Source organism: Athalia rosae, chromosome 1, assembly GCF_917208135.1.
Source record: "Athalia rosae chromosome 1, iyAthRosa1.1, whole genome shotgun sequence".
Taxonomy (NCBI): domain Eukaryota; kingdom Metazoa; phylum Arthropoda; class Insecta; order Hymenoptera; family Athaliidae; genus Athalia; species Athalia rosae.
The window spans coordinates 7,773,567-7,796,378 of NC_064026.1; the positions used below are offsets into that span (position 1 = coordinate 7,773,567).

Sequence of the window (22,812 nt, forward strand, 5' to 3'; positions counted from 1 at the left end):
TTCATCAAGTGTTTCGAGGTCGTGAAACTCGCGGTTTTAATCAGTCTTATCTTATTTCATTGGATTGATTTATAATTCCATAGTTTCAACGTCGTCGAGAATTCCTACCGTAATCTCTTTCACGTCGTAAATCAGTCTGCCAGATGAAAATTCGCTAACAATTTTAGAACGCTTCATTTTTTCACTTTTCAACAGCTTTCGATACTAATTTCAAACTTGGAAAAAATTTCACGTCCATTGTAAGCATATACGTTTCATCCGACTGAAAATCATCCTCGGTGAAGTAATTCTCAGCTCACACGACGACAGGTAGAAGAATGAAAAATGGGTTTAAAAAATTGCCATCGCATATTTGCACATTTATTATATACGTAGGTACATATTTATAATATTTATTATCTCGAATAGTAACACATTTCGACAGGTGTACATAACACGATGTACTTCGATAAAATATAAATTTACAATCATTTGGCTTAGAAGACGCGTAGCATTCATACTTCGAAACACGTACCTGTTTAGGGTGTGTACATAGAATTTTTTATACGAACTATGAAAAATATTTAACAATATATTATATAATATCTATGCATATTAGATATGTTCATATATAAACGATATAAATATGATTAACTATAACTTACGCTATAAAATATTGATAATATTTATAGGTATAATATTATTAACAATTGGTACACAACTATTGGTATATAATATTTAAATGCTAAGTGAGCTGCATTTTAATATTTTATTTACGAAATAAATAACAAACCTGCATTGTCCAACGCTTGACCAGGTACGTCGGTGTATGACCCTGACAGTTTATGTATGACAACTCACCAAATACGCTTACGACTAACTTTACGTTATATTCATCGTTAATATTATTTATTATGTCTAGTGATCTAAATTCTAATAATTTATTCAATAGTCTCACGATGTACATTACTTATTTCATTTCAATCAACAAATCACTGGCGAACGACGGACGACTCTCGACTGATCCTAATTACACACCTTTGGCTCGATATCGTTCTCGACGAAACGGAAAACCAAAAGAAGGGGGGAAAAAAAAAGGAGAAAAACTAACAAAGATATGATACAACTTAATTACAATCAGTCGAGTCTGGACCCCAACAATATACGCTTGTTCGTGGAGGCTGAATAATTTCAGGCAGGTATGGCATGCACACATACGCATTTCTATAACATAATTATTCTCGTACATTTGTTGCATCATTTCGACTATACGTGCTTGACGTTGGACTCCTCATTACCGATGACATCGACGCATCAAGCTGACGCCCTGCACCCTCCTTGTTAACGTCTGCGGCAAAAATCTCGTCAAAGGAAAATGTCTCCGTGTCAAAGAAAAAGTTTCACGGTTACTCGATATCGACGTCACCTTCATGAATGAACGAATATCGGTAACGATTCCTTTGGTTATAAATTAGGCCCGGTGAAGTAACGGTGAAAAAATTATTGAAAAACGCGGAAAGCGGCCCATTTGCGGACCCAGGATTCGGCGAGAGTCAACTTTATCACTGAGCGGCCAGAGGGGGCTCGGCCTAATAGGAACACGACGCGTTATTAAGAACGTTCGATAGACAAAGTTATAAAGGGTATATTTATTTGAAGGTACGAGATACGGGTTAGAAATTTAAGCATCGAATCCAGACTACGGCCTTTTGACTAGGTTTTCACCGGCCTTCGTCCGCGTAATTAAAATCGGTGTTTTGGGCACGCTGTCCGGATTTTCTTGCAATGTAATCTTCACTCTCTGAGTGTTCGGGCTCAACGGCGGACTATGATTTCCATTTTCAACAACACCCGGTGGAGGGATCGACGTCGTTGATACTTCTTGAGGCTTTGGTGCGAAACTGGACATCGGCGAGTGCGTTTTAACTTCCGGAAGACCGTTCTGCTCTTCTTGCGGTGGTAACGATCTCCTCGGTGGTTTTACCGGCTCGGATTCAGCAGGTGGTGCAGGACTGTGATTCACCCCGCTATCCACCGTAGGTGTATTCTGTTCTTCCCACGGTTTTACTTCCCTCGGTTCACCCCACGACGGTTGGGTAGCGGCGACGAGAGGTGCGCTCTCAGCGTTTCCGTTCGACGCTATTTTCGGTTGATTAGCACCGTTGCCTTCCAAAAGCGATTTTTGCATGTCTTTCAACTCCGTACCTCGTTCCACGTCGCTGTCGGGCTTGCTTCTGCAGAAATTGCCTTTGTACGCCGCGAATCCAACCAGAGCTCCGAGAACACCGAGAAGTGCGGCTAGAACCACGTAGGATCCCATACTCTTCTTCGTCTGTCTCGTTGACGCTTCGCCTCGATCGTCGATCGTCGCATCTTCGCCGTTGCTGAGGTCCGAGAAATCTTCACCCAACAATTTACCGGATTTCTCCGTCACGTCGTTACCGGTAGGCGGAATTACTCCCGCTCCCTGAGTCACCGCCTTGTCGGTGACCACCGTCTCCTCGATACCGAGTCCCAGTAAATCGAAAAATCCAACTTTGCTGGATCCTCCCTTATTCTCGACCGGCGGCTCCACGGTTGAAGTTTCATCAGGGTCATCCGTCACCTCGGAATTGTTCTCCGAGTCCGGGGTGCGGTCGTTTCCAACGTTGATGAATTCCTCGTCCGTGAGATTTCCTTCGGTGTCAGAGTCGTCGCGCGGCGTAGTCGACGACGGGTCTCCGCTGAACGTGCTCCACAATATGTCGAACCAAGACATCGGCGTTGTCGAAGTTTGCTCGGTGGTGGATGAAAATTCTAGTTGCTCGTCGACTACATTTCCCGACCTTCCGAAGTGGATGTGTTCGACCGGCTGCCAGATGTCATCGGTGCCAGAACCCTCTTCGCCGGCACCGGAACCCAAATCCTCGTCCTCATCGGCGGCTGTCAATCCAGAACCCTCGACGATGAGGTCATCGGAATGACCGTCCACGGCGCCGGATTCGACGAAATCGAAATCTAAGGCAGTACCGGTTTTGTCGGGGTTGTCGACACTGGAATTCTTCGCATTCTCGTTGTTTTCGCCAGCTTCCGTATTCGTGGTATTTCCTAGTTCGGCAAAGATCAGATCGTCCGTAACTTCTTTCGGCTCCTCCTCGGGTTCCAAGAGCATCCGCGACGCCGGTACTGGCAACTCCTTGTCGAGCGGTTCTTTCGTTAAATTTTCGATGTCCGAGTCAATGAGCGTATCGTCCGGAGAGTCTCCAGATCCGGAGGCCTCGTCGGCTTGCATTTCATCGTCCTGTTCTTCGAACATGCAAATCACATCAGCTCCGGATTTTAGTAACGACACACCCTTGAGGTGGGATGGTGCGGAACAGACGACTTTCTTCGATATTTTAACAGCGTTTTCCAATATCTCGTCCCTCGCACGAAGAGTCGCACAATTACACTCGAGCGGATTTCCCGCGATTTCCAAATTCTTCAGGTTCTTGAGCGTCGACAGAGCTGGCGGTATCTGCCTGATTTTGTTTCTCCTCAAGTCGATGCTCTTCAGTGTCTTCAACCCAGTCAGGGACGACTCCGTGAATTCGGCGATGGAGTTATCCGATAGTTTGAGGTGTTGCAGGTGCGTCATCTTGTCGAAGGCGCCGGGTTCGATGATTTCCAACTCGCCATTGGACAAGTCCAGCGTTTTCAGTTTTGAAAGAGTCTTCAGGGAATCAGCTGTCAATATTGTCTCGCGTACAGGAGCGATCAACGCCGTCAGGTTCTGCGTGTCTATGAACTGGACATCGTGCAGTTTGTGGCATACCGCTATCCCTTCGTCCTTGATGTTACACAGGGCGTTCGTGGTATCCGGAAAACCGAGACCCGTCAACGTCAGCAGGATCAACGCCACCGACTTCTTCATTTTCGTCACCCTACGAAAAGTGTAATTAAGAATATGCATGGAAACGATGGAGCGAAAATAGAAACTATCATTTGCGCGACCGTCAGAATGAGACTGGATAGTGGTTGTAAAGAAGAATGACGAAAGCTACGATACACGCGGATGCGAATGTCCCACGATTGCCATGCGGTTAAAAATTGAACAAGACGCAAACGAATATCGCGCATCGATGTCGGTTGACACAGTGGTGAGTACTAAGTCCGGGCTGATAAAGAGACTCGACTTCGTCGAATCGAACAAAAGCAAACGAGGCGTTCTCTTCGCAATCGTGACTGCTGCCCCAGTCCGCGATTTCCGTGATACGGATGCTGCACTGTTTGGGTAATTGATAAAAGAATCACTGGGGCAAAGTCTGCCGACTTCGATAACGAAGAATAATTTTTTGGCGCATCCTCTCAGATTATCATTAATCTCGACGATTCATATTTATTGAATAATTGAACATTTTTTTTTTTTGTTCTCCACTTTCAATTAAAACGAATAAGTCGCTGGAACGGAATCACCGACATCTGATAATCAAGGTTCTCAAAATCTGATAAGAATCGCCGGTATCGCGGCTTCGGCTTCGTGCGAGCAGCTCTCGATAATTAATTACCTACTCCACGGTTTCGTTATCCAACTTCAAGGCTCGAGATTGCCCGCACCCACCCCGTACAATTTTACTGAAATTCTTATGTAACGCGGAGCCACAGAGTCGCGATGTAACGTCGGTTTTCTCCTATTATTTCCACTATTTTGCATCTTATTTTGTCCGCAAGCTTCACTACGCCGCATCTCGTCATCGTTCGCTCCAACGAACAAGCTTCCAGCGGTAGCGTGTGCGGCAGGCCGAAACAAAGAGTGAAGAATCCGAAGAGTATCGTTTGTCAGTCTTTCGTTATACAATATTACACGGTCGTTGTACAGGCCTTTCTTCGCTCCAGCTACGACCAATACCGTGCGCGTACCATACGCGTGATACTCATTAAACGCTGTGAGTAATAATCTCGGATGAACCGAAAGCCGCGAGATAGCGTAGAAATGAGCTTTGCATCCATTTCGCGGACACCCGCGTATATCTTATCTTCGCACGGGTATGTGTATAGCTATCGTTCGTCCACGTCATGGTTATTTTGTAAAAATGGTGCACTTTGCAAATCGGTGTATTGACCGGTAGCTGGTTCTCGAAGGTACCTATTACAAGCGGCGTGACGGGAAACTCGGTGGCGAAATTTTCGATCGATCATAGATCGCGCGATCTATAATTGAAACGATGCTGCAAAGAATTGATTCCCAATATATTTCGAATTGTTCGCTTAACGTTGACGACGATGATAATATATTTATTAACTGAGTCAGAGATCGAGAATTGCGTAATACTTTACAAGAGCGTCAATAAATCGTTCATATCTCACGGGCCGCACGCGAGGAGGTGCGATATACTTTCAAACCGGATTCCGATGAGATCGAAACTTTTTCTTTTGGCGAAATTAAATTTCTTTGGAAATTTTGCCGATCGGTTCCGGAACCCGGAGGTCACCTCCGCCTCGTCAGGAATCAGAACATGGTGTAAAATCGATCGGATTATAACGTGAAAAGTAAGAAGAAAAAAAAAATTCCTCGGTTCTTCTGTTCTAAAAGAAATTCCGTAGCGTAAATATATCTAACGAGTTTACTCGACTATACGTCGGAGCGAATATCCGCGTCGCACGTTCGCAACTTCTGGTTGTTCGATTTTTAACAATGCAACCTCGATAGTCGCCATGGATTTTGTTGAAATATCATATCACGTTCGTATCGACTGTCGCGTACACTTCGTCGAACAGAATCAATCCAAAAGCGAAGACAAAGTTGGTTACTGTAACCATGTACTGTCAAAGCGGTGCGAATTACACGGAGGCTCGTTAGTTCTCGGGTTGAGTCACGCGATCGGAAACACGTTTCACGGATCGATTAGCTCAATATTCTCAGTTCCATACCGCGATGACTTTCGTTAAGATATTACAACATACGAACCCGTCCAATGAGACTACTTGCAGTTTAGGTATACCTACCTATACGAGCAGCGCATATCGTGACAACTTTCCGCGCCTTATGGTAAAAGTTTATTTTTCATTCGGGGAAGTTTATAGAGTTCGCCCCATTTGGTTTGAAATCGATGGCATTTTATTCTCGGAAACTCGATGCCCATGCCACGTATAAAACTGCCGCATGACCGTCTAGGCATATACCTACCACATGCAGCACGCGCACCTTTTTTCCCCAACTTCCACTCCTGAGAAATTACCCATTCCCGACAGATGGAAACGCGCGGCTCATTAAGACGAAGCTATTACAAAGAGACGAAAAATAATGAAACAAAAATCCGAAGAGAGGGAAAATAAACAACGAACATCAAACATTCAAATTTCCGAATACGGACGGAATCCGCGTATATAACGCTCGTGCGTTATTAACTATAGAGAAAGACCTTGAATCTATTTCATGTTCAAAGTATGAAACCCATTTGCGGTTTGATCGTAAAGATTTCGTGTTACCCAGGTGTATGTATAATACGTATAACGTTTATCCGACGCGGATAAAATATTATTTCGACGATATATAAATTCCGTGCCAAGTTTTTCTTTCATCATTCTTTTGGTTAAATGACGTAGAAGAGTAATGTAAAAAGGTAGAATAATGATAATGATGGTAATAATAATAATAATAGAACGTACACGTAATCGTCTAGCTCCCAAGCGGGGCTAGACAAACGGATTCGCTATGTGGAATTTACTGAAGAACACGTATCTCGATAAGATAAGCCTCCAACGATATAGGAAAATAATTTGGAAGGTCGATTTATGTACATCGGCATGACTGACAATCGCGATCGACTGTGTTACGTGAATTGTCTCGACAGGTAAAAAAATTGTAATAACTATTATCATCGTATAATTAGCTCAAATCCTCGAGGTGGCAGTTGCAGCTTCTTCGCGCGTCTGTCTGGAACTTACGAGTTGAACCGAGAATATTTTTGAGAGCGAAAGTGGCGAATTGGTGAAATAATATAGAAAAGAAAAGAAAAGGACTACGTAACATAAACCGCGCATACGTACTTCCGTTTTCGTCGGCAATACTAGACAAGAGTATAGAGCACACGCGGCGTCTATCGTACATCGCATTGTAAATCATGTTTTTTTTTTTTAATCTTTTTTGTTAGCGCCAAAGTTCTTGCTCGGCGTTGGATTCGTCCGCGATACCTTCCTCGTGTTAATGAAACGAGCAAATTTTGTTTCCGCGTGTCATTACGTTGACGGTAATTTTTTTCAATAATATTATACGAGGATATGTCAAACTTGATATCTAATTTCATTCCGATCGAACGCCTCGTCGAAGTCGACGTTATACAGTAACACCGTAAGATGAAATACAATCCTGTTTCATGTATGACATACTGTTCTCGGAGTGTACAATTGATTTGAAGCGAAGAAAAAACACGAATGTACAATTAGAATAATGATAACCACGTACGATTACGTGATATTATATTTTACCAAAGATAATTAAGGTTCGTAAAAAATTTAGACATAAACATTCGCGTAACGTATGTTTTTGATTTAAAACGTCTTGTTTGTTAGTCGGCTTTCGTATAATAGTTTGTTTGTAGAACAAACTTTTTACAGACCTCGAACAACGTCATAGAAAATTTCCGGGACTTATTTCGATCGCGTTCATATTGAAAATTTTAAGTATACATCGCTCGCTATGATTTTCACGTATTATTTCCACTTCATAATTTATCATGTAAAAAATTATTGAGATCTATTTTCAGCCCCGTGAGCAAAAAGTATTCGGGTATCGTACAGACTGAATGAAAAAATAATTGCCCATGTATAAAAATCACGATATGCGTCGGATACAAGAGTTTGAATGTATAATTAATAACGAAACTGATTGAATCGACCTAGTTTACAACGTCGTGTGATTCCGACCGGCCAACTTCGTCTTTGGAGACTGCAGAATATTATTAGCCCTAATATACAATTCACGTTAATTCCCAAGCTTTGAGAACACAATTAATTAACAATTGTCTTATTAACCGCATCATCAATGATCAGGAAAGCTTCACGTAATTCATTCGTTGAAACCGATGATTGACGAAAATAGATCAGAAAAAAAATAGGATGACTGCCGGCTATGGATTCGCGACGGTACGGAACAAACGAAACAGTCACACGTAACGACACATTGAACGAAAAAAAAAAAAAGAAATAAAGAAATCCGCGCTCGAAATGGAGAAATTACATTCGAAGAGCATAAAAACCCTCGGTGCCCACACTCTTTTATTCCAAGAGAACGTAGCTGCAAGGTCTTTGAGGAGCGAAAAAATAAGCGAAAGCGGTTTTACGGTGATGGTTACAGAAATCTGACTCTGACTCAAGATCATTCTTGGAACAGGCATGCCGGATATCGGTGTAAATGTGAAAATGTAATGGGATTTTTAATCAAAAGTTTGTTTTTTTTTCAACTTCGACGCTCGAATCGTAGAAATGGGTATAGGTCAGTTTATCGCGATATCTCTGTATAACTGCACAGCGTGTGATCTTTCGAATGCCCGACGTAGGAGGAGATCAATTCGGCGGGTGTCCGACTCTGAATGGATAGGAATGTCGAATCAAGCTCCTCCCATTCTCGAAGTTTCGACTCGAGTCACCCTGTACAGATGTAGATCTATGACTACCGTCATTGCGATCAGTTGTTCGCTGCCGTTGCTATTGGAATAATATTTTACTTTTTTAAACCACCAATGGATCAAGCGGTGTTCTCTGCGGTCTGGTGATACGGTTAACGTCTATGTTAGCAGGACCAAAAGGAAGAAACGTCTGGCAGTCAGACATACTTTGCACCGGTCGGGGTCATTGTCTGATAACTCGAACGAACCAAAGAGAATCGACGAATCGATTTTATACAGGGCTATGTTACGTACGGAGGAAATATTGTACTATCAAGGAGACGGCATAGGTTGGATGTCGCGAATCGGGTTCTTCTTTCGCGTGGTGAAAGCTGGAGACCTCCGAAGCAACGTAGTTTTTGTCTTTTGATCCAATGGGCCTTAGTTCCTGAGATATCGCGATTTGAAAATTTGGGAATTATGGGCGGAGCCAAGCCGGTTCCGGCTGGTGGGTACACTACATTGAGCGTTATGTGCTCAAACAAGAGCGGTTGTAGCCCATACGGCAAAACGACGGACTGGTACGCTGAAGGTTTATGGTTCGCGTCCCCGTACTTTTTTTTTTTTTTAATGCATTTTTTTTTTTTTTTTCATCTCTGATGAGATTTTGCATGTGCAGGTAAATAATATACATGAAATACTTTGTTCCATAGAAAAATCAGGTGGGACAGGGTATGCGATATTCCGGGTATTTACATGTTTAGGATTTTCTCCTAATAATTGATTCGTGGGGAGGTCAAACTAATTCTTCCACGTTTGACTCGACCTTCGTTGATGAGAACAACGATCCGACCTGCCAATTAAAAATTATTCAGCCAGGTTGTACACCTTATTGTCAACCGTGCGATGTTTATTTCTACCGGCAGGTGAAAAATTTTATTAAACGACTCCAAAATAGAACGCATTCATTAAAAAAAAATCGCCAGATAAATAGCAGAGACGATGCACTCAAAATACATTCTTTAATACACTATCAATTGCTGGCGCCGATATTTGAGGATATGCTACAGTATACGTGGTTTGCAGCCAAATTAACGTCGAATAGAACAGTTTTTCAGAATGTAAATGAAATTTGCTTTCCTGATAGAATGCGCAAGGTTAAATGTGGTTGCGATGGTATTGCGTTCATCGTATGTTCGTGGTGTCGTAAGCCTCTTTGCTTCCCTTGTTTTTACGATGTTTTTCACCCTCCAATTTGTAAACCTACCTATCTGATAGAAGAAGAATCAGAATGATTACCCGCCACGAAATTTACAAGTGTAAATTAGATTAATTATTTATTTTATCAGACCATATTATTTTGCTTTGTTATTGTGACGTGATTGAAAGATTGATTATTTGTTGTACAATGTTATTTTGCTATATAATTTTGACTTCATTATTAGATTTAATATTTTAATATAATGGATAAATAAAACTAGTAATACATATTTCCGAATTTTCTTATTTATCTGCACATGCAAAATCTCATCAGAGATGAAAAAAAAAAAAAAAATGCATTAAAAAAAAAAAAAGTACGGGGACGCGAACCATAAACTTTCAGCGTACCAGTCCGTCGTTTTGCCGTATGGGCTACAACCGCTCTTGTTTAGGCATATAACGCTCAATGTAGTGTACCCACCAGTCGGAACCGGCTTGGCTCCGCCCATAATTCCCAAATTTTCAAATCGCGATATCTCAGGAACTAAGGCCCATTGGATCAAAAGACAAAAACTACGTTGCTTCGGAGGTCTCCAGCTTTCACCACGCGAAAGAAGAACCCGATTCGCGACATCCAACCTATGCCGTCTCCTTGTATGTGGAAACTGGCCACTCCGTACGTCCGACTAGCGGCAAGTCAAGGTGCAGTCGCCAACGCAGGTAAATGTTTCGTTTTTTGGTAAGCGCGCGTTAAGTTGCCGCCGGTAAGGCGAACGGAGTGGCCAGTTTCCACATATCATCCCTTCGTACCTACGTACATGTTTATTTCATCGAAATCGACCAATTATGGTCAGACAACCCGGGAAAATAAAATTATTCCGATGACCAGTTAAGGCGCACAGCGAGCTTTGTGGATATCGCGAGAGAAAATAAATGAAATGAGAGAAAGAAATAAATGTCACAGCTGAGGGGATAGGATCCAAGTGATTCACAGATTTTTGAACACCTTGTCGAATATTTTTTTTCAGTTCGAACAAGTTGCATCTCCTTCGATGATCTGGTTTTACTTCCGTTCTCGTATGTACCTACGTATACTCACATTGCATTTATTCAGACGTATCGTTAACGGCGTGGCTACCGGACCATCTGCAACAGATCAAACAACGAGGAGTTGGTACAGCTAGTATATTGCGTATTATCACGTGCGAGAAATGTTTCGTTTAACGATTTACGAACGTATAGGTATCGGTGTCGTCTGTCTTATATGCGTAATAACGCAGCATAATATGCGGTGTTTTATATATGAGAAAGTAAGTAAAGTGCGCGCGATATGTGCAGAGCAAGAGATATCCGTGTGATTGTAACGAGCCAACTGCGTAACCTTTCGGGTGCATACGATTTCATTTACCTTCACCTTGACACTGACTATCGGAACCGCACCTCGCCCGCGAATCGAAGAATATTTCAACGCCTTGTAATCGTTCGACTTTGCGAAGGGACAACAATTTTTTGATGGGATTACCTTTCGCGCAAACGCTGCGATAATTTCACTTTTACAGAATAACTGCGACTCGTTCAATTCAAATAATTCGGATCAGTGCAGAGGCGTCGATTGAAATTGGCCGAATTCATATCGAATCGAATGCGTAAAGTTCTAATGAATTTTTTTCATCCATCGTAGTAACGACGTATGGCGTTCCTAAAATATTAAGTTTAGAAGAAAAAAAAAAGAAAACACTGATTTAATCGTTCGCGGTTCGTGAAGGTCACGGAAATTCTTTTGAATAATTTCCGTAGGTAGGTATGCTACGGCTATACCTATAAGTATAGGACACGTCATCGCGCGTGCCAAAGCGACGCCTTGATAGGATATGCGGATGGCAACAGAGATACGAAAACGACGACTACGACGACTACGACGACGACGACGACGACGACGACGACGACGACGAGGTACCGGACTGCAAAGATGAGAGAGAAGGAGACGACGCGTGTCTCTCTGAGTTTGGTCAGGACGGACTTTTTGCCGGTGTGGCTAACGGTATCTCGTTGGCCGCGTGGTCCAATTCACCATGTGTCTTATACGGACATGAAACTGATCCTTGGAATCCTAAGATCATCCCCGATGGACCGACCGTTCCGCTGCAGCCTCCGCACTCTCGTATTGACTCGCGCGACGCAATCATTAGTTTTCACAATCGAAATTGGACTGGGTGTATATTTTTTTTTCTCGTCCACCTGCGCTTCGTCCACGTGGAAAATTGATCATTACGAAGCACAGATCGACAGGTACGTGTGCTACTCGTGCAGTTCGATGAATTCGAAACGAGTAAAACAATGAGAAAGAATTATACAAAGGAAGTAGGGTAACACCGGTGCAGCTACATAATCTATAATGACATACAATTAATTAGAACGGTAGCACAACGACTGCATCATGTTCCAACTAATGAGGACAATCAAACAAAGATGGCGAGGTCCAGGATCTCGATATGTAACCTGCGCCGCGAACGTACAACCGTAACTATACCGTAATATATTACGTCTGCGAAATTGTCGGAAGTCGCGGTCCACCCGTAATGACTGTGATAAAACTAACTTCTTTTTTCCTCGACATCACCAAATTCTTCGATAATCACCTCCGCGAACTAACAATGTTTAAAATAATTTTCTTTTCGAAAGAGTCTAATTGCTGTGGATAAAATTCGTGAGAAGCCTCCGCAATTCGTACGAAGCTTCGCTTTTCAGTTATGTAACGTCTGCATCTATACGACACATTGCAGAAAAGTTCGTAACCCCTAAGGAATCTCTCATACAGCGCACTCGCTCGTACTCATTGTTTTAAGAATCGTTATTATCCCGTTTCCCGGTGCCAAGGTTGGATTTATTCAGGTAACTCCAACCTTCGAAGTCAGCGGCAAGGAGGACCGCGAAATTCGCCTCGTGCCTAGGACGAAACGATCCTCCTCATCGGACCGGACTTTTAATTCGTGAATATCTTACGTCCTTGTCATCGCGTTTATGACGTTGTGTGACGTTGAATATAAATTCCCTTTCCATCTGTATAGGTACGTGAAACGAATCGCAATCGTATCCAAACTTTTGATCCGTTTAAGGAATGTTCTTGGAAAGAAAAACTGACGAACGTACCTCCGAGATCCGTGGATGAAAATTGACACGACGTCGATGCAAATTTTCATCCCCGAGAATTAAATTTGGAAATTCATTCACGTACGTGGATGTAATTTACTGCAGATAATTGAAAGACTGACGGCATATTGCACGCAATATACATAAGTACACCATTTACATATGACGCGGCGCAACGAGTGTTGCTTACAAATTACAACCGTGTCGATCTAAATATTACACAAATGGTGCAATTTCATTGAGAGCGTTCGACGCATTTTTAAAGAAGTAATCATCCATACAAACACACCCTTTGTGTTTGTTCGGTTACCAATTCACGGAAATTACGTATGCAGATGTAAGAATAATTTTGTCTATTCAACCACATCTAGGTTCGTTACGATGAACTTTTTTTTTGTTTTCGTCTCTTTCGTTCAGTAACTTAATTCTTATGCCGTGCAGATGTTTTATTCTAAAAGACAAGCGGCGGCGTACTTCGTGCAACGAAATGACTGGCGACGAATTTTATCACGAGTACATACCCAATTCCGTTTGAGAGAAAAAAAAAAAAAAAGAAATAATAATTGAAAAACTTGGACTATGATTCAAATACAAAAGTAAGAAACGAGGCCACGCCGATGAATGACACGGTCCCTTTTACGGATAGACAACTGCACGCAACAACGACGTGAATGAACGTAGAAAATGTATGTGAAACTTGTTCATTCACTGAAAATAATTCTCCTCACTTCATTGGGAAAACAAACGCGTCACTTGAGATTACAAGTTTACTTGTACCCGTCGCAATCGTAGGAATCTCGTCGTCGAAAAGTGGACATTGGACACCGTATAGCATCGAATCGACCGCACATGCGGGACGCGACGCGACGCGACGACGAGAAGGGAAAAAAAATCGTGAGAAATCTCGTCGCTTATATTAAATGGGTATGTAAGTAGAAAAAGAACAAGGAGACGAAGAAGAAGAAGTCAAAGATGACGAAGAAGGGGACGATGATGAATAATAATTAGGCGACAAAGAAGAAGCAAAGGAATAGCGCGCGCCGTCCGATTGCATGGCAGCGCATGTAGTACGTGAACTGCACCACGGTCGCATACACAAAAAGAGTACAGAATTGATAAGTCGATAAAAAGCGTGGTCCCCATCGGCACATCGAGACAAGGTATTTATTTACACGCATATACCTATACATGCGCTATGAGGAAAGAAAATTTTTGAAAAAAGAAAAATCAAAACAATATGACGCGTCGGGTCAAAGGGCATCCGCTGACAGCCGTCGGCATCAGCATTGCTAATGGGACATCGCTGCAGCGGCCTTCGCATGCCCCGAACATCACACAGTGGCCGCCCATGTTACACAGCTGCGGCGATGACATGCGGCGGCGAGAAAATCCGTGCGTATCGAAAACCATTTAGTGTAACGATGAAACATGGAGCGAATCAGGTACGTAACGTGAAATACTCTCTCGATCTGTAAGTCGAATCTGAGCGAGGAATCGCTGAATGGCAGGTGATACAGATAAGGTCACCCCCGAGACCGGATTATCATCGTGTCTCGTACGTGTCGAAGAACATATCGATTTACGTGTTTATCTTGAACAACAGATAATTTGCAGCGTGCCAGGAATCGATGGAATTCGAAGACGCTCCACGCGCGCCTGTGATATGTGATATGTTAAGTGCCTTATATACCTGCGGGCGGTTCGGTATAATTGAATCCATCTAGGTGTATCTTGCTGCATCGGGAGATTAGCATCGTAAAATCGTCTATAATCGAGAAAATTGGATCTTACGTTGGAAATAAATGCAGTACGACTCGTTGGGTACGATAAGTTATTACATTATGCTATCGCGCGTGGAGAGTTTCCGTTGGGATTTCCGATACATGATTATCAATGATGAATTTTTTAGGGTGATCTTCAACGACCCAGCAGCTTCCAGATTTTAACTGGTTCACTCGGGGGCCTAGATGATTTTTTTTGCAAGTTTACTTCACGTTCAAAAAAATTTCAGACTTCTTTTCCTTTTCAAGCATTCGGAAGCTCACAGAAATCGTCAATTTATTTTTTTATTTTTATTTTATTTTCATTTCGTGATAAAACAGACACGGAGTTTTGTGTTTCGATTTCGTTCCAACGTCGGTGTTACCGACCTTGATAAAAATGTTGGCGGGTCCGTATGTAACACACGTTGTATATCGCGTTGTAACGACGTCCCAGTGTATGAAAACTGATACTTTCAATATAATAATTACGACGCCAATGCCCCCGTGCGTGTAATGGCACGGTGTGTGATCGTTAATTTGAATGAACATAAAAATAAAAATAAAAAATATGGCAGTGAATCCATACGATGTTATATCGTTCACATATGTATATATATATATATATATAAAATGTTTGGCGATACGATGTGACCTGTCGAGATAGGAAGATTGACTTTGGCCTTGACACGAAGTTTATTTCGAAGTTCGAACGATCATCGGAACGGAAAGAATTAAATAAAAAACCATCCCATCACCAGCGAGTGATCAAGGCTGTGCGCCGTAATGATCGCGACAAGACCTCGTTATTATAAGCCTGGGAGAGGAAAAAAGTAAGAAAAGAGAATAAAACGAATGAGAAAAGAAAGAAAAAAAAAAACATTAAGCAGCCTGCTCGGCAGCCGCGGCTCATACCACGGAGATTCAAAGGACAATAACTCGATCGTTGTATGTATGCATACACAACAAACACAAGTGTTTATCGGACAGTATTTAATATTTATTAGGGCGTTCTGAATTCAAATTCAATCAGATCCGATGCTACATCACCCTCGTGATGTCTGCAGCCTCCGCTATACTATTGTCCACTTATTTTCAACGACGCCTTTTCTCTCTCTCTCTCTCTCCCTCTCTCTCTCTCTCCCTCTCCCTCTCCCTCTCTTTATTTTTCTCTTTATTTACTCCGATTGTCTCTCCTCTACTCCACCTTCTATGATAACCAATGAAACCCACCAAGTCTGCACACATTTATTGCCACTTACGTTTATAATATCGATAACTTCGCGAGCGTCACGGCGTCACATCTAAATACCGTAAGTAATACAACATAAATTTATTACATTATTATTTCCTACATATCCCATCAATTCGTCATAGTTTACGTACATTCACACGTGTAATTACCTCCAAATAACAGATACCAATATACGTGTATTTGCACGTCGATACAGTTACATAGGTATATGAACTTGCCCGAATGATCTCGGTTATGACTCCTTTATGCAGAAACAAATTAATTACATATTCCAAGGTTATCAATTTCGTATATAATTTTCCCGTCACAAAACGTCGTCGCAAGTCACGGACGAACGACAGAAATACCGACAGAGACAGAAGTAAAATTTGGGCTCCACATTACAACGATATTTTAGCAATAATATAAGTTATGTAATGCCAAAATTAATCACATCGCAAACGCAATGAAACAAAAACTTGGCGAACTTATTACGCTTTGTAAATTTCATTGCGATTCGACAACGTAGGGGCATTGAAGAATAGATAAATAAAATAAAACTCACTCACTTGTCAGTCGATAAAATAAAACGTAAAATGAATTCGAATTAAAATATATAAAAGCAGGGATAAAGTGAGTGGATTTAACGAAAGGTCACCAGCACTTAAACAGAGCATTAAATACAGTTTAAACTCATCTTTAATGATAAGAACTGCGTAGAATGAACGAAGACTTTTTCAATCAAAAACAAAACGAAAAAACCAAAAAATGAAAAAAAATAGAATCGTGTATTCAATGCGTAACACGGCAAACGTCTGTGTGTAAGTATACGCTCGTATCGTAGATAAAGAAATATCTTCAAGAATAATAATGTATGAAAATAACAAAAAAAGTGGCAACTTATCATCAGGGCTAACATGTATATTAAAAAAAAAAAAAAGCGTTATTCCATCGTTTTTATTATTCCCTCTATAAAACAGATATGGCGTCCAGTTATAGACTGCGCGAAGACTGATTGTGCGGGAGATATATTGTATAAGTGTACATACACGAGCTCGTGAGAAATAAAGAAATAACGCGGCGACCGAAAGGGCGAGGCGCTTCTGATTGTGAGTTTTGAGCCCTTATCGATTATCTGGCCTCGTGGCGTCTCGATCTAACCGAACAAGTGCTTTACTTCTTTTGAAAACCGAAAATAAAAAACCGACGCATGACTTACAAGCAAAGATTACCGCGTGCGGGGGCAACGAATTATCGCTTTACGATTAACGACTTACGTAACTCGTCGGTAATTCTTATACGTGTTATATTACGTTATATCTATCTGTACGTGAATACATAGGTATGATAGTACCAGCTCACTCTTACTAGCCTATCATGGGCCAACTCGACTACTCCTCAACCTGTTCTGCCCACAAATATATGTACGATATCCATACCAACATGTATATTAAACTTAGCCACAGGTGTCTAATCACGGGCAAACCCAAGAGAAATCTTTACAGTCTCGTACCTATGTGTACACCTATATGTATCACTAGTGCATATGTCTCCTTCGCAAGACTTTTTGTGACCCCTAAATTAAAAAGAGAAAAAAAAAAAAAAAAACACACCACTCATAATCTCGATCGTCATGATACATATTAAACTACACCAGGTATCATTTCGTTGAAATTATACAGCGCGAAATTATCCTGTTCGTTCGTTCGTTCGTCCTGATGACGAGCGCGCGTTGTACGATTATTTTATCAGAATGATCATTTTATTTTTATTATAGCAGAGAGATGATTTTCTGGAAAATGTGCCGAGTAACTCGGTAATTGGTCGAGATTCGGTGGGGCGTTGGTTCCGTTTTATTTTTATCTCTTTTTTTTATCTATTTTATTGTTTTTGTGTCTGACCGAGAAATTATTTTCCGTAGTGCAGACGAGCAACAGGTGAGGTTGTAGCGCGCGCTCGTGCATGGCTTTGGAATAATTAAGGCGGTGTCCGACCGAAAGTGAGAGCGTGTTGGTCTAAATGTTGAGGAGTACACGGTGCTCTTTTCTTATGGTTGTATTTTATTACCGTCGGTACGGGTGTTTTAACCTTTTTTTTTCTTTTTTTCTCTTAATTCAACGCCATTGCCGATGAGAAAGATCTTGTGGGAAGATAGCCCGCGCACGATCCGAGGAAATCAGGTATCACACAGGATATAAAGACAAACGAACCGAATATAAAATGTAGAGAAAAGAAGGAAGGATACGAAACTCGGTAGAGGGGAAAAAAAAAAAAAATAATATTCATCGCACGTAGGTTACGGCGTTAGAAAAATCGAAAAGCGCTGCACCACAGCACACTATGCACTTCTCCGGTAATAATATCACACCCCAATCGGTTTTGTGCACTCATATATATATATATATATATATATTTATATCGGGATATTTCTATGCGTTTATACCGGACACAAATTTCTAAGAACTGTCCAATCACTTCCCGTGTCACAAATTTTATTTATGTACCTGCCTGTATGGCATTGTAATGCACGAGGCGTTGCACCCGTAGGAGGAGTTTATTGTGAGAATATGAATGAAATTTCGTCGATTTTTCTGACGTAATGGTAGGTGTAACTAACACTCGAATAGAAAAATTCCTCGTTTCATAATCTCTTGGAAAACACGAGAAACTAATTAGTGCTTTCCAGATGATGATTCCAGAACAGGGGTTATTCCAAGTCGTCGCGGAACCGTAAATACAATTCCGATAATAATCCGAAATACGGTTGCGTCAGGTGACTAATTGAATTTCGCCTGATTCAAATCCGATAATAAATTAAAAATAAATCTCAGAGTGGAGAAAAAAATATTTGTGCTTTTAAATGTTGAATCTACGCACACTACACGGCAAATTTAAAGGACCAAGCAGCACCAGCCATCTTGGGGTGGCTCTTTAAATTTGATGAATAGTATAGTCTCGTGTATGTATGTATTGGAGACACGCAGCGGCGCTTTAACTCACATACCTTTAAACGCGACACGAAATGTATAAATATTCGTATATATAAGTATATACGAATATATAGATATCGGAGTAATACAAAAATAAATTATTGTCATCGAGTCACTCGCGAAGCACTGAACGTCTAAGCCAGTGGCGCATTAATGTGTATCGTTTAAAGAGACAAGCACGTGATAAACCGAGAAAACAATTCAAAAGCGAATAACTGTAAGAAGAAAGGATTATTGAAGAAAAAGCACGAATAGGGTACACCGCGCACACTTCGAGTTAAAGAACGGAATTAAGAAGATAGAAAGAATGCGACGAAGTGGTTTTCAGACACTGCACGATACATTGGGAGGAATGAGAAAAAAAAAGCGAAAAATTATCCCCCGCCATCACTGTGCTCCTTACCTCCTGAAGCGCAGAACTCGAGGGCTCGAAAAGATCGACTTCCGGTCACAAGAGATCACTGAGCGGGGCAACCGTATCGGAGCGATGGGGAGCGAGGGTTGCTTCGGGGTGCGGAAACCCCGACACTGTTGGGTCAATTTCGCCTGGGATGGGGGTGGGGAAGGGGGTTCCTCGAACGGGTGGGCGATGAGTCGAGTCACAGAATTGGATCTCAAATCGAAGGAACGATACTATCACAGACCGAGGTCGAACTAGCACTGTGGCACGACGACCAGTTGCCGTCCCGTCGACACTCGCTCTGAAACCCCCACTAAAGAACTTCTGGTACCACCGAACGAACGAACAGTAAAGTCACCAGCTTCAACTCGTCGTCTTCCAACTCCACGTACTACACGTCAAAACCACGCCTTATCATTTCGATTACGCCGATCCCCTCGACGCCTCCCCAGGGAAGTTTTGCCTCCGTGGAATTTATCTTCGCGGAGAATCCAAGCGTGGAATTTATCGTCGGAAGAACCGGATGTTATCGGATGTTCTATCCGTCTGAACTCGTATCGATTTCTGATTAGGTATCCGCCGTTGTTCGATCGTTCAATTTTTTTTTACTTCCGTTTCCACATTTTCAGGCCACGCGGTACCACGCGTACTCCGCACGATCGTTCATTTTAATTTTCATTTTTTTTTTTTTACCCCCCACGCCAGTGCAACGGAGACATTCGGACGGAGGGACACCTGTTGCGTTCGAAACGTCAAAAGATTGAAACCGTTAGAAGTTAATAGATGCACAGGTATAGGTGTACAGTGATATAATCCAACGTAAGAGATCGTCGGCGAGCAGAGGGGGAATCTTTTTTAAATATATATTTATAGATGCGGGTATATAAGCGGGACTTAGGTTGGTATAATAGCGGGATGATGAAAAGCGAAACCTTCGAGGCAACTCAATTGCGAATAAGTAGAGTTTAATGGACAGTGCAGTGTCCAGCCCCGTGTATTTAAACGGCTAGCCTAGCCAACCGTAATCTGCGTGTCTAAGTAGATATATCAAATTTATACGTCTGCAGCAGCTATTCGTCAGATTCACGTGTGGAACATTGTCCTACGACCATTATCATTATTTGCCGGTGTACACTCATTTTCGGTGCAACTTTTATTCTTGAAACACGGTTACGTGCGTAACGACACGCGTGTCCATTTCTTTTCCTCCTTCTTCTTCTTCTTTTTTTAATTGTCTCTACGTCTCTTATTTGACCTAAAATGAAAAGAAGGCGAACGAGAAATAAAAAGAAGAAAAAAAAGAGTCAATTTTACGCAACAAATGTTTATATTATACCTACCTGCGTGCTCACCAATACTTTCACATAACGCTGTAACCATTGCCTATCTCAATTCTTCGTTTGTATAGACGCATATGTGCGTTATATAAATATATGCGGTAGATCACGTGGTGAAAAAAGGAGGAGGATTTTCGAGTCACGAAGAGTTGGGCGGTTGTACTACGGGGGCCACCGCGTCGAACTGAAAAGACGAAGATCATCTTCGCAGTCGCTCTTACCGCGTATTATTTCGCGGCATTTATCGCGTTGCGTTGTATTCTTGACACCCAGTAATTACCAGCTGACTAAAAATTGGCGAGATGCCGCATCGGGATTATCGTTACGTCTTGGCGACTCTTTTCTTCGGATGCTGCGGTACAGCGCAACCCATGCCGTTCGCCGAGCGGATAAATGATTCGCGGTATGAGAATTTTCGCCTCGCGAATGCCGTAACGGACGTCGTGCAGGTACCTGCACTACCTACGAACGCGTGGCATCGGCCAACTTTGAATCGAAGACAAGTTTAGCGAATAGCGAAACTTTGCCATCGCTCGTTTTATTCGTATCTTTCGGTGGTCTTGTTCCAGACTCGAGTCGCGGAGGACGACCCCTCGTTAGTTTTACGATTCGACCGAATCGACTCGCGGTCGTACCATACGCGGAGTTATGTCCTCAAAATAATTATCGTCGAATCGACCTCTTTACGCGGACATATTTGGTCAGCACCTCGGACCCGCACTCGCTCAACGCCGTGTACGTACAGAGGTATTCGCATACAGGTATTGCATCGTGGATCGTTGAACCGCGATCTTTGTACGATCGACTTTTACGCGGAGCTTAGTCGATTCGCACTTGCGATCGTCGCGTCGACCGTACGCACTCGGTGATCTTTGGAAGGCCGGTAGAAAATTTTATTTATTTTTTCTTCCTCAATGAACTTACCCTGTTTTCACAATTGGCCCGATCTAAGGCAAACAAGACGCGGTTCACACGAAGTGCAATGTTTTCAAACATCGTTTTCACGCAACGCGGATCGATGTACAGCTTCTTCATGAACCGTCGGTGCGTTTTGTTTTTAGGAAATTTAAGAAACTTTCCATCTTCACAAGAGAAAAGCCACGGGTGTTGGAAAATTTCCCCGTTTTTCAAATTGTCGTTTCCTTTTCTACTTTCTCGTTTCGATTCGACGTTCGGTCTTCAATGGTCAGTCGTGGTATTCAAGGAATTGGACTGTCGAAAAATTTGGAAATCCGCCTCCTAGAATGCAATCTTTCCTGTCCTGGTAAATGTCGCAATCGTTGCGATCGAGAGAGATGCCTCCTCCCATCCCCTTTCGTTATCTCGCTAACGAATTTCTCAAGAACTATATTTCCAGGTACAATTGCACGAACATTATTTTTAAACCAACCGACGAAGGCTTCTTGGATTTCTAGCGGAGAGACGAAATATTCACGAGGATACGTTGAGTTTAATTTTCGCTCACGCTTCTTGAAAGAATGAGTATTTTTTTTTTTTTTTTTTCTTCAAACGTCCGTGTAGTGGGCGGACGACCAATGCGGATCTCAGTAATATCGATAAATTTCACTGCGAACGAAGCCTCAGGCGTGTCTTAGAAGAGAGACACTTGGGGCAGCGCTAGAGGTAACTCTATAACATAAGCGTGCCAGTTGGTGGCAAATCTGCGGATGCTTGCAATTGGAATCTGTCTTTATATATATATAGAGTGTACACACATATATGTCGTGTACATAGGTATATATAAGAACCATCAATCGTCCGCCATGAAGTAGTTAACTTAATATTATACATATATATATATATATATATGTATAGTTATATATGTAGAAGCGATCTAAAAATCGCGCGCGATGTCCGATTGGTGACCTCCATATCCGCGTAGGTCAGTGATGTGCGGTATAATTCGTTCGTTTGCACATAAGTTTCATTCCAGATACGTGAACGGACGGGTGTGACGATGACCTTTATTATCACGGGAGTCCACCATGTGCGTATATTTCATCAATCAAACCGTGGAAATTTCCCTGAGGCTGAAAAATTAAGGTATATCGAGTTCTAGCGTTCGGCCCTCGACTGGAAGGTTGTAAGACCAGAGAAAGGACCATAATTTCAAGGTCAGGGTCCCGCGAGATAGACGATGCCGAACGAGCGCTTGCCGACGTACGATATCCTACAAAGCCTTTGCCGCCACGGTCGCG

At 42.1% G+C, this 22,812-nt stretch overlaps 1 protein-coding gene across 2 annotated transcripts; it reads right to left on the minus strand.

The window, feature by feature from the left end:
* Positions 1-329: 329 nt before the first annotated feature.
* Positions 330-19,620, minus strand: LOC105686083 (protein windpipe). 2 transcript variants are annotated; one of them, XM_012400683.3, is made up of 3 exons: positions 19,281-19,620; positions 10,843-10,889; positions 330-3,881 (listed from the first exon to the last, which is right to left on the minus strand). In XM_012400683.3, coding segments are annotated over exons 2-3 (2,205 nt in total). In that variant the 5' UTR covers positions 10,845-10,889; positions 19,281-19,620; the 3' UTR covers positions 330-1,678. The 2 variants fall into 2 exon arrangements, with proteins under 2 accessions (XP_012256106.2, XP_048504798.1); XM_048648841.1 differs by lacking the exon at positions 10,843-10,889.
* Positions 19,621-22,812: the final 3,192 nt, after the last annotated feature.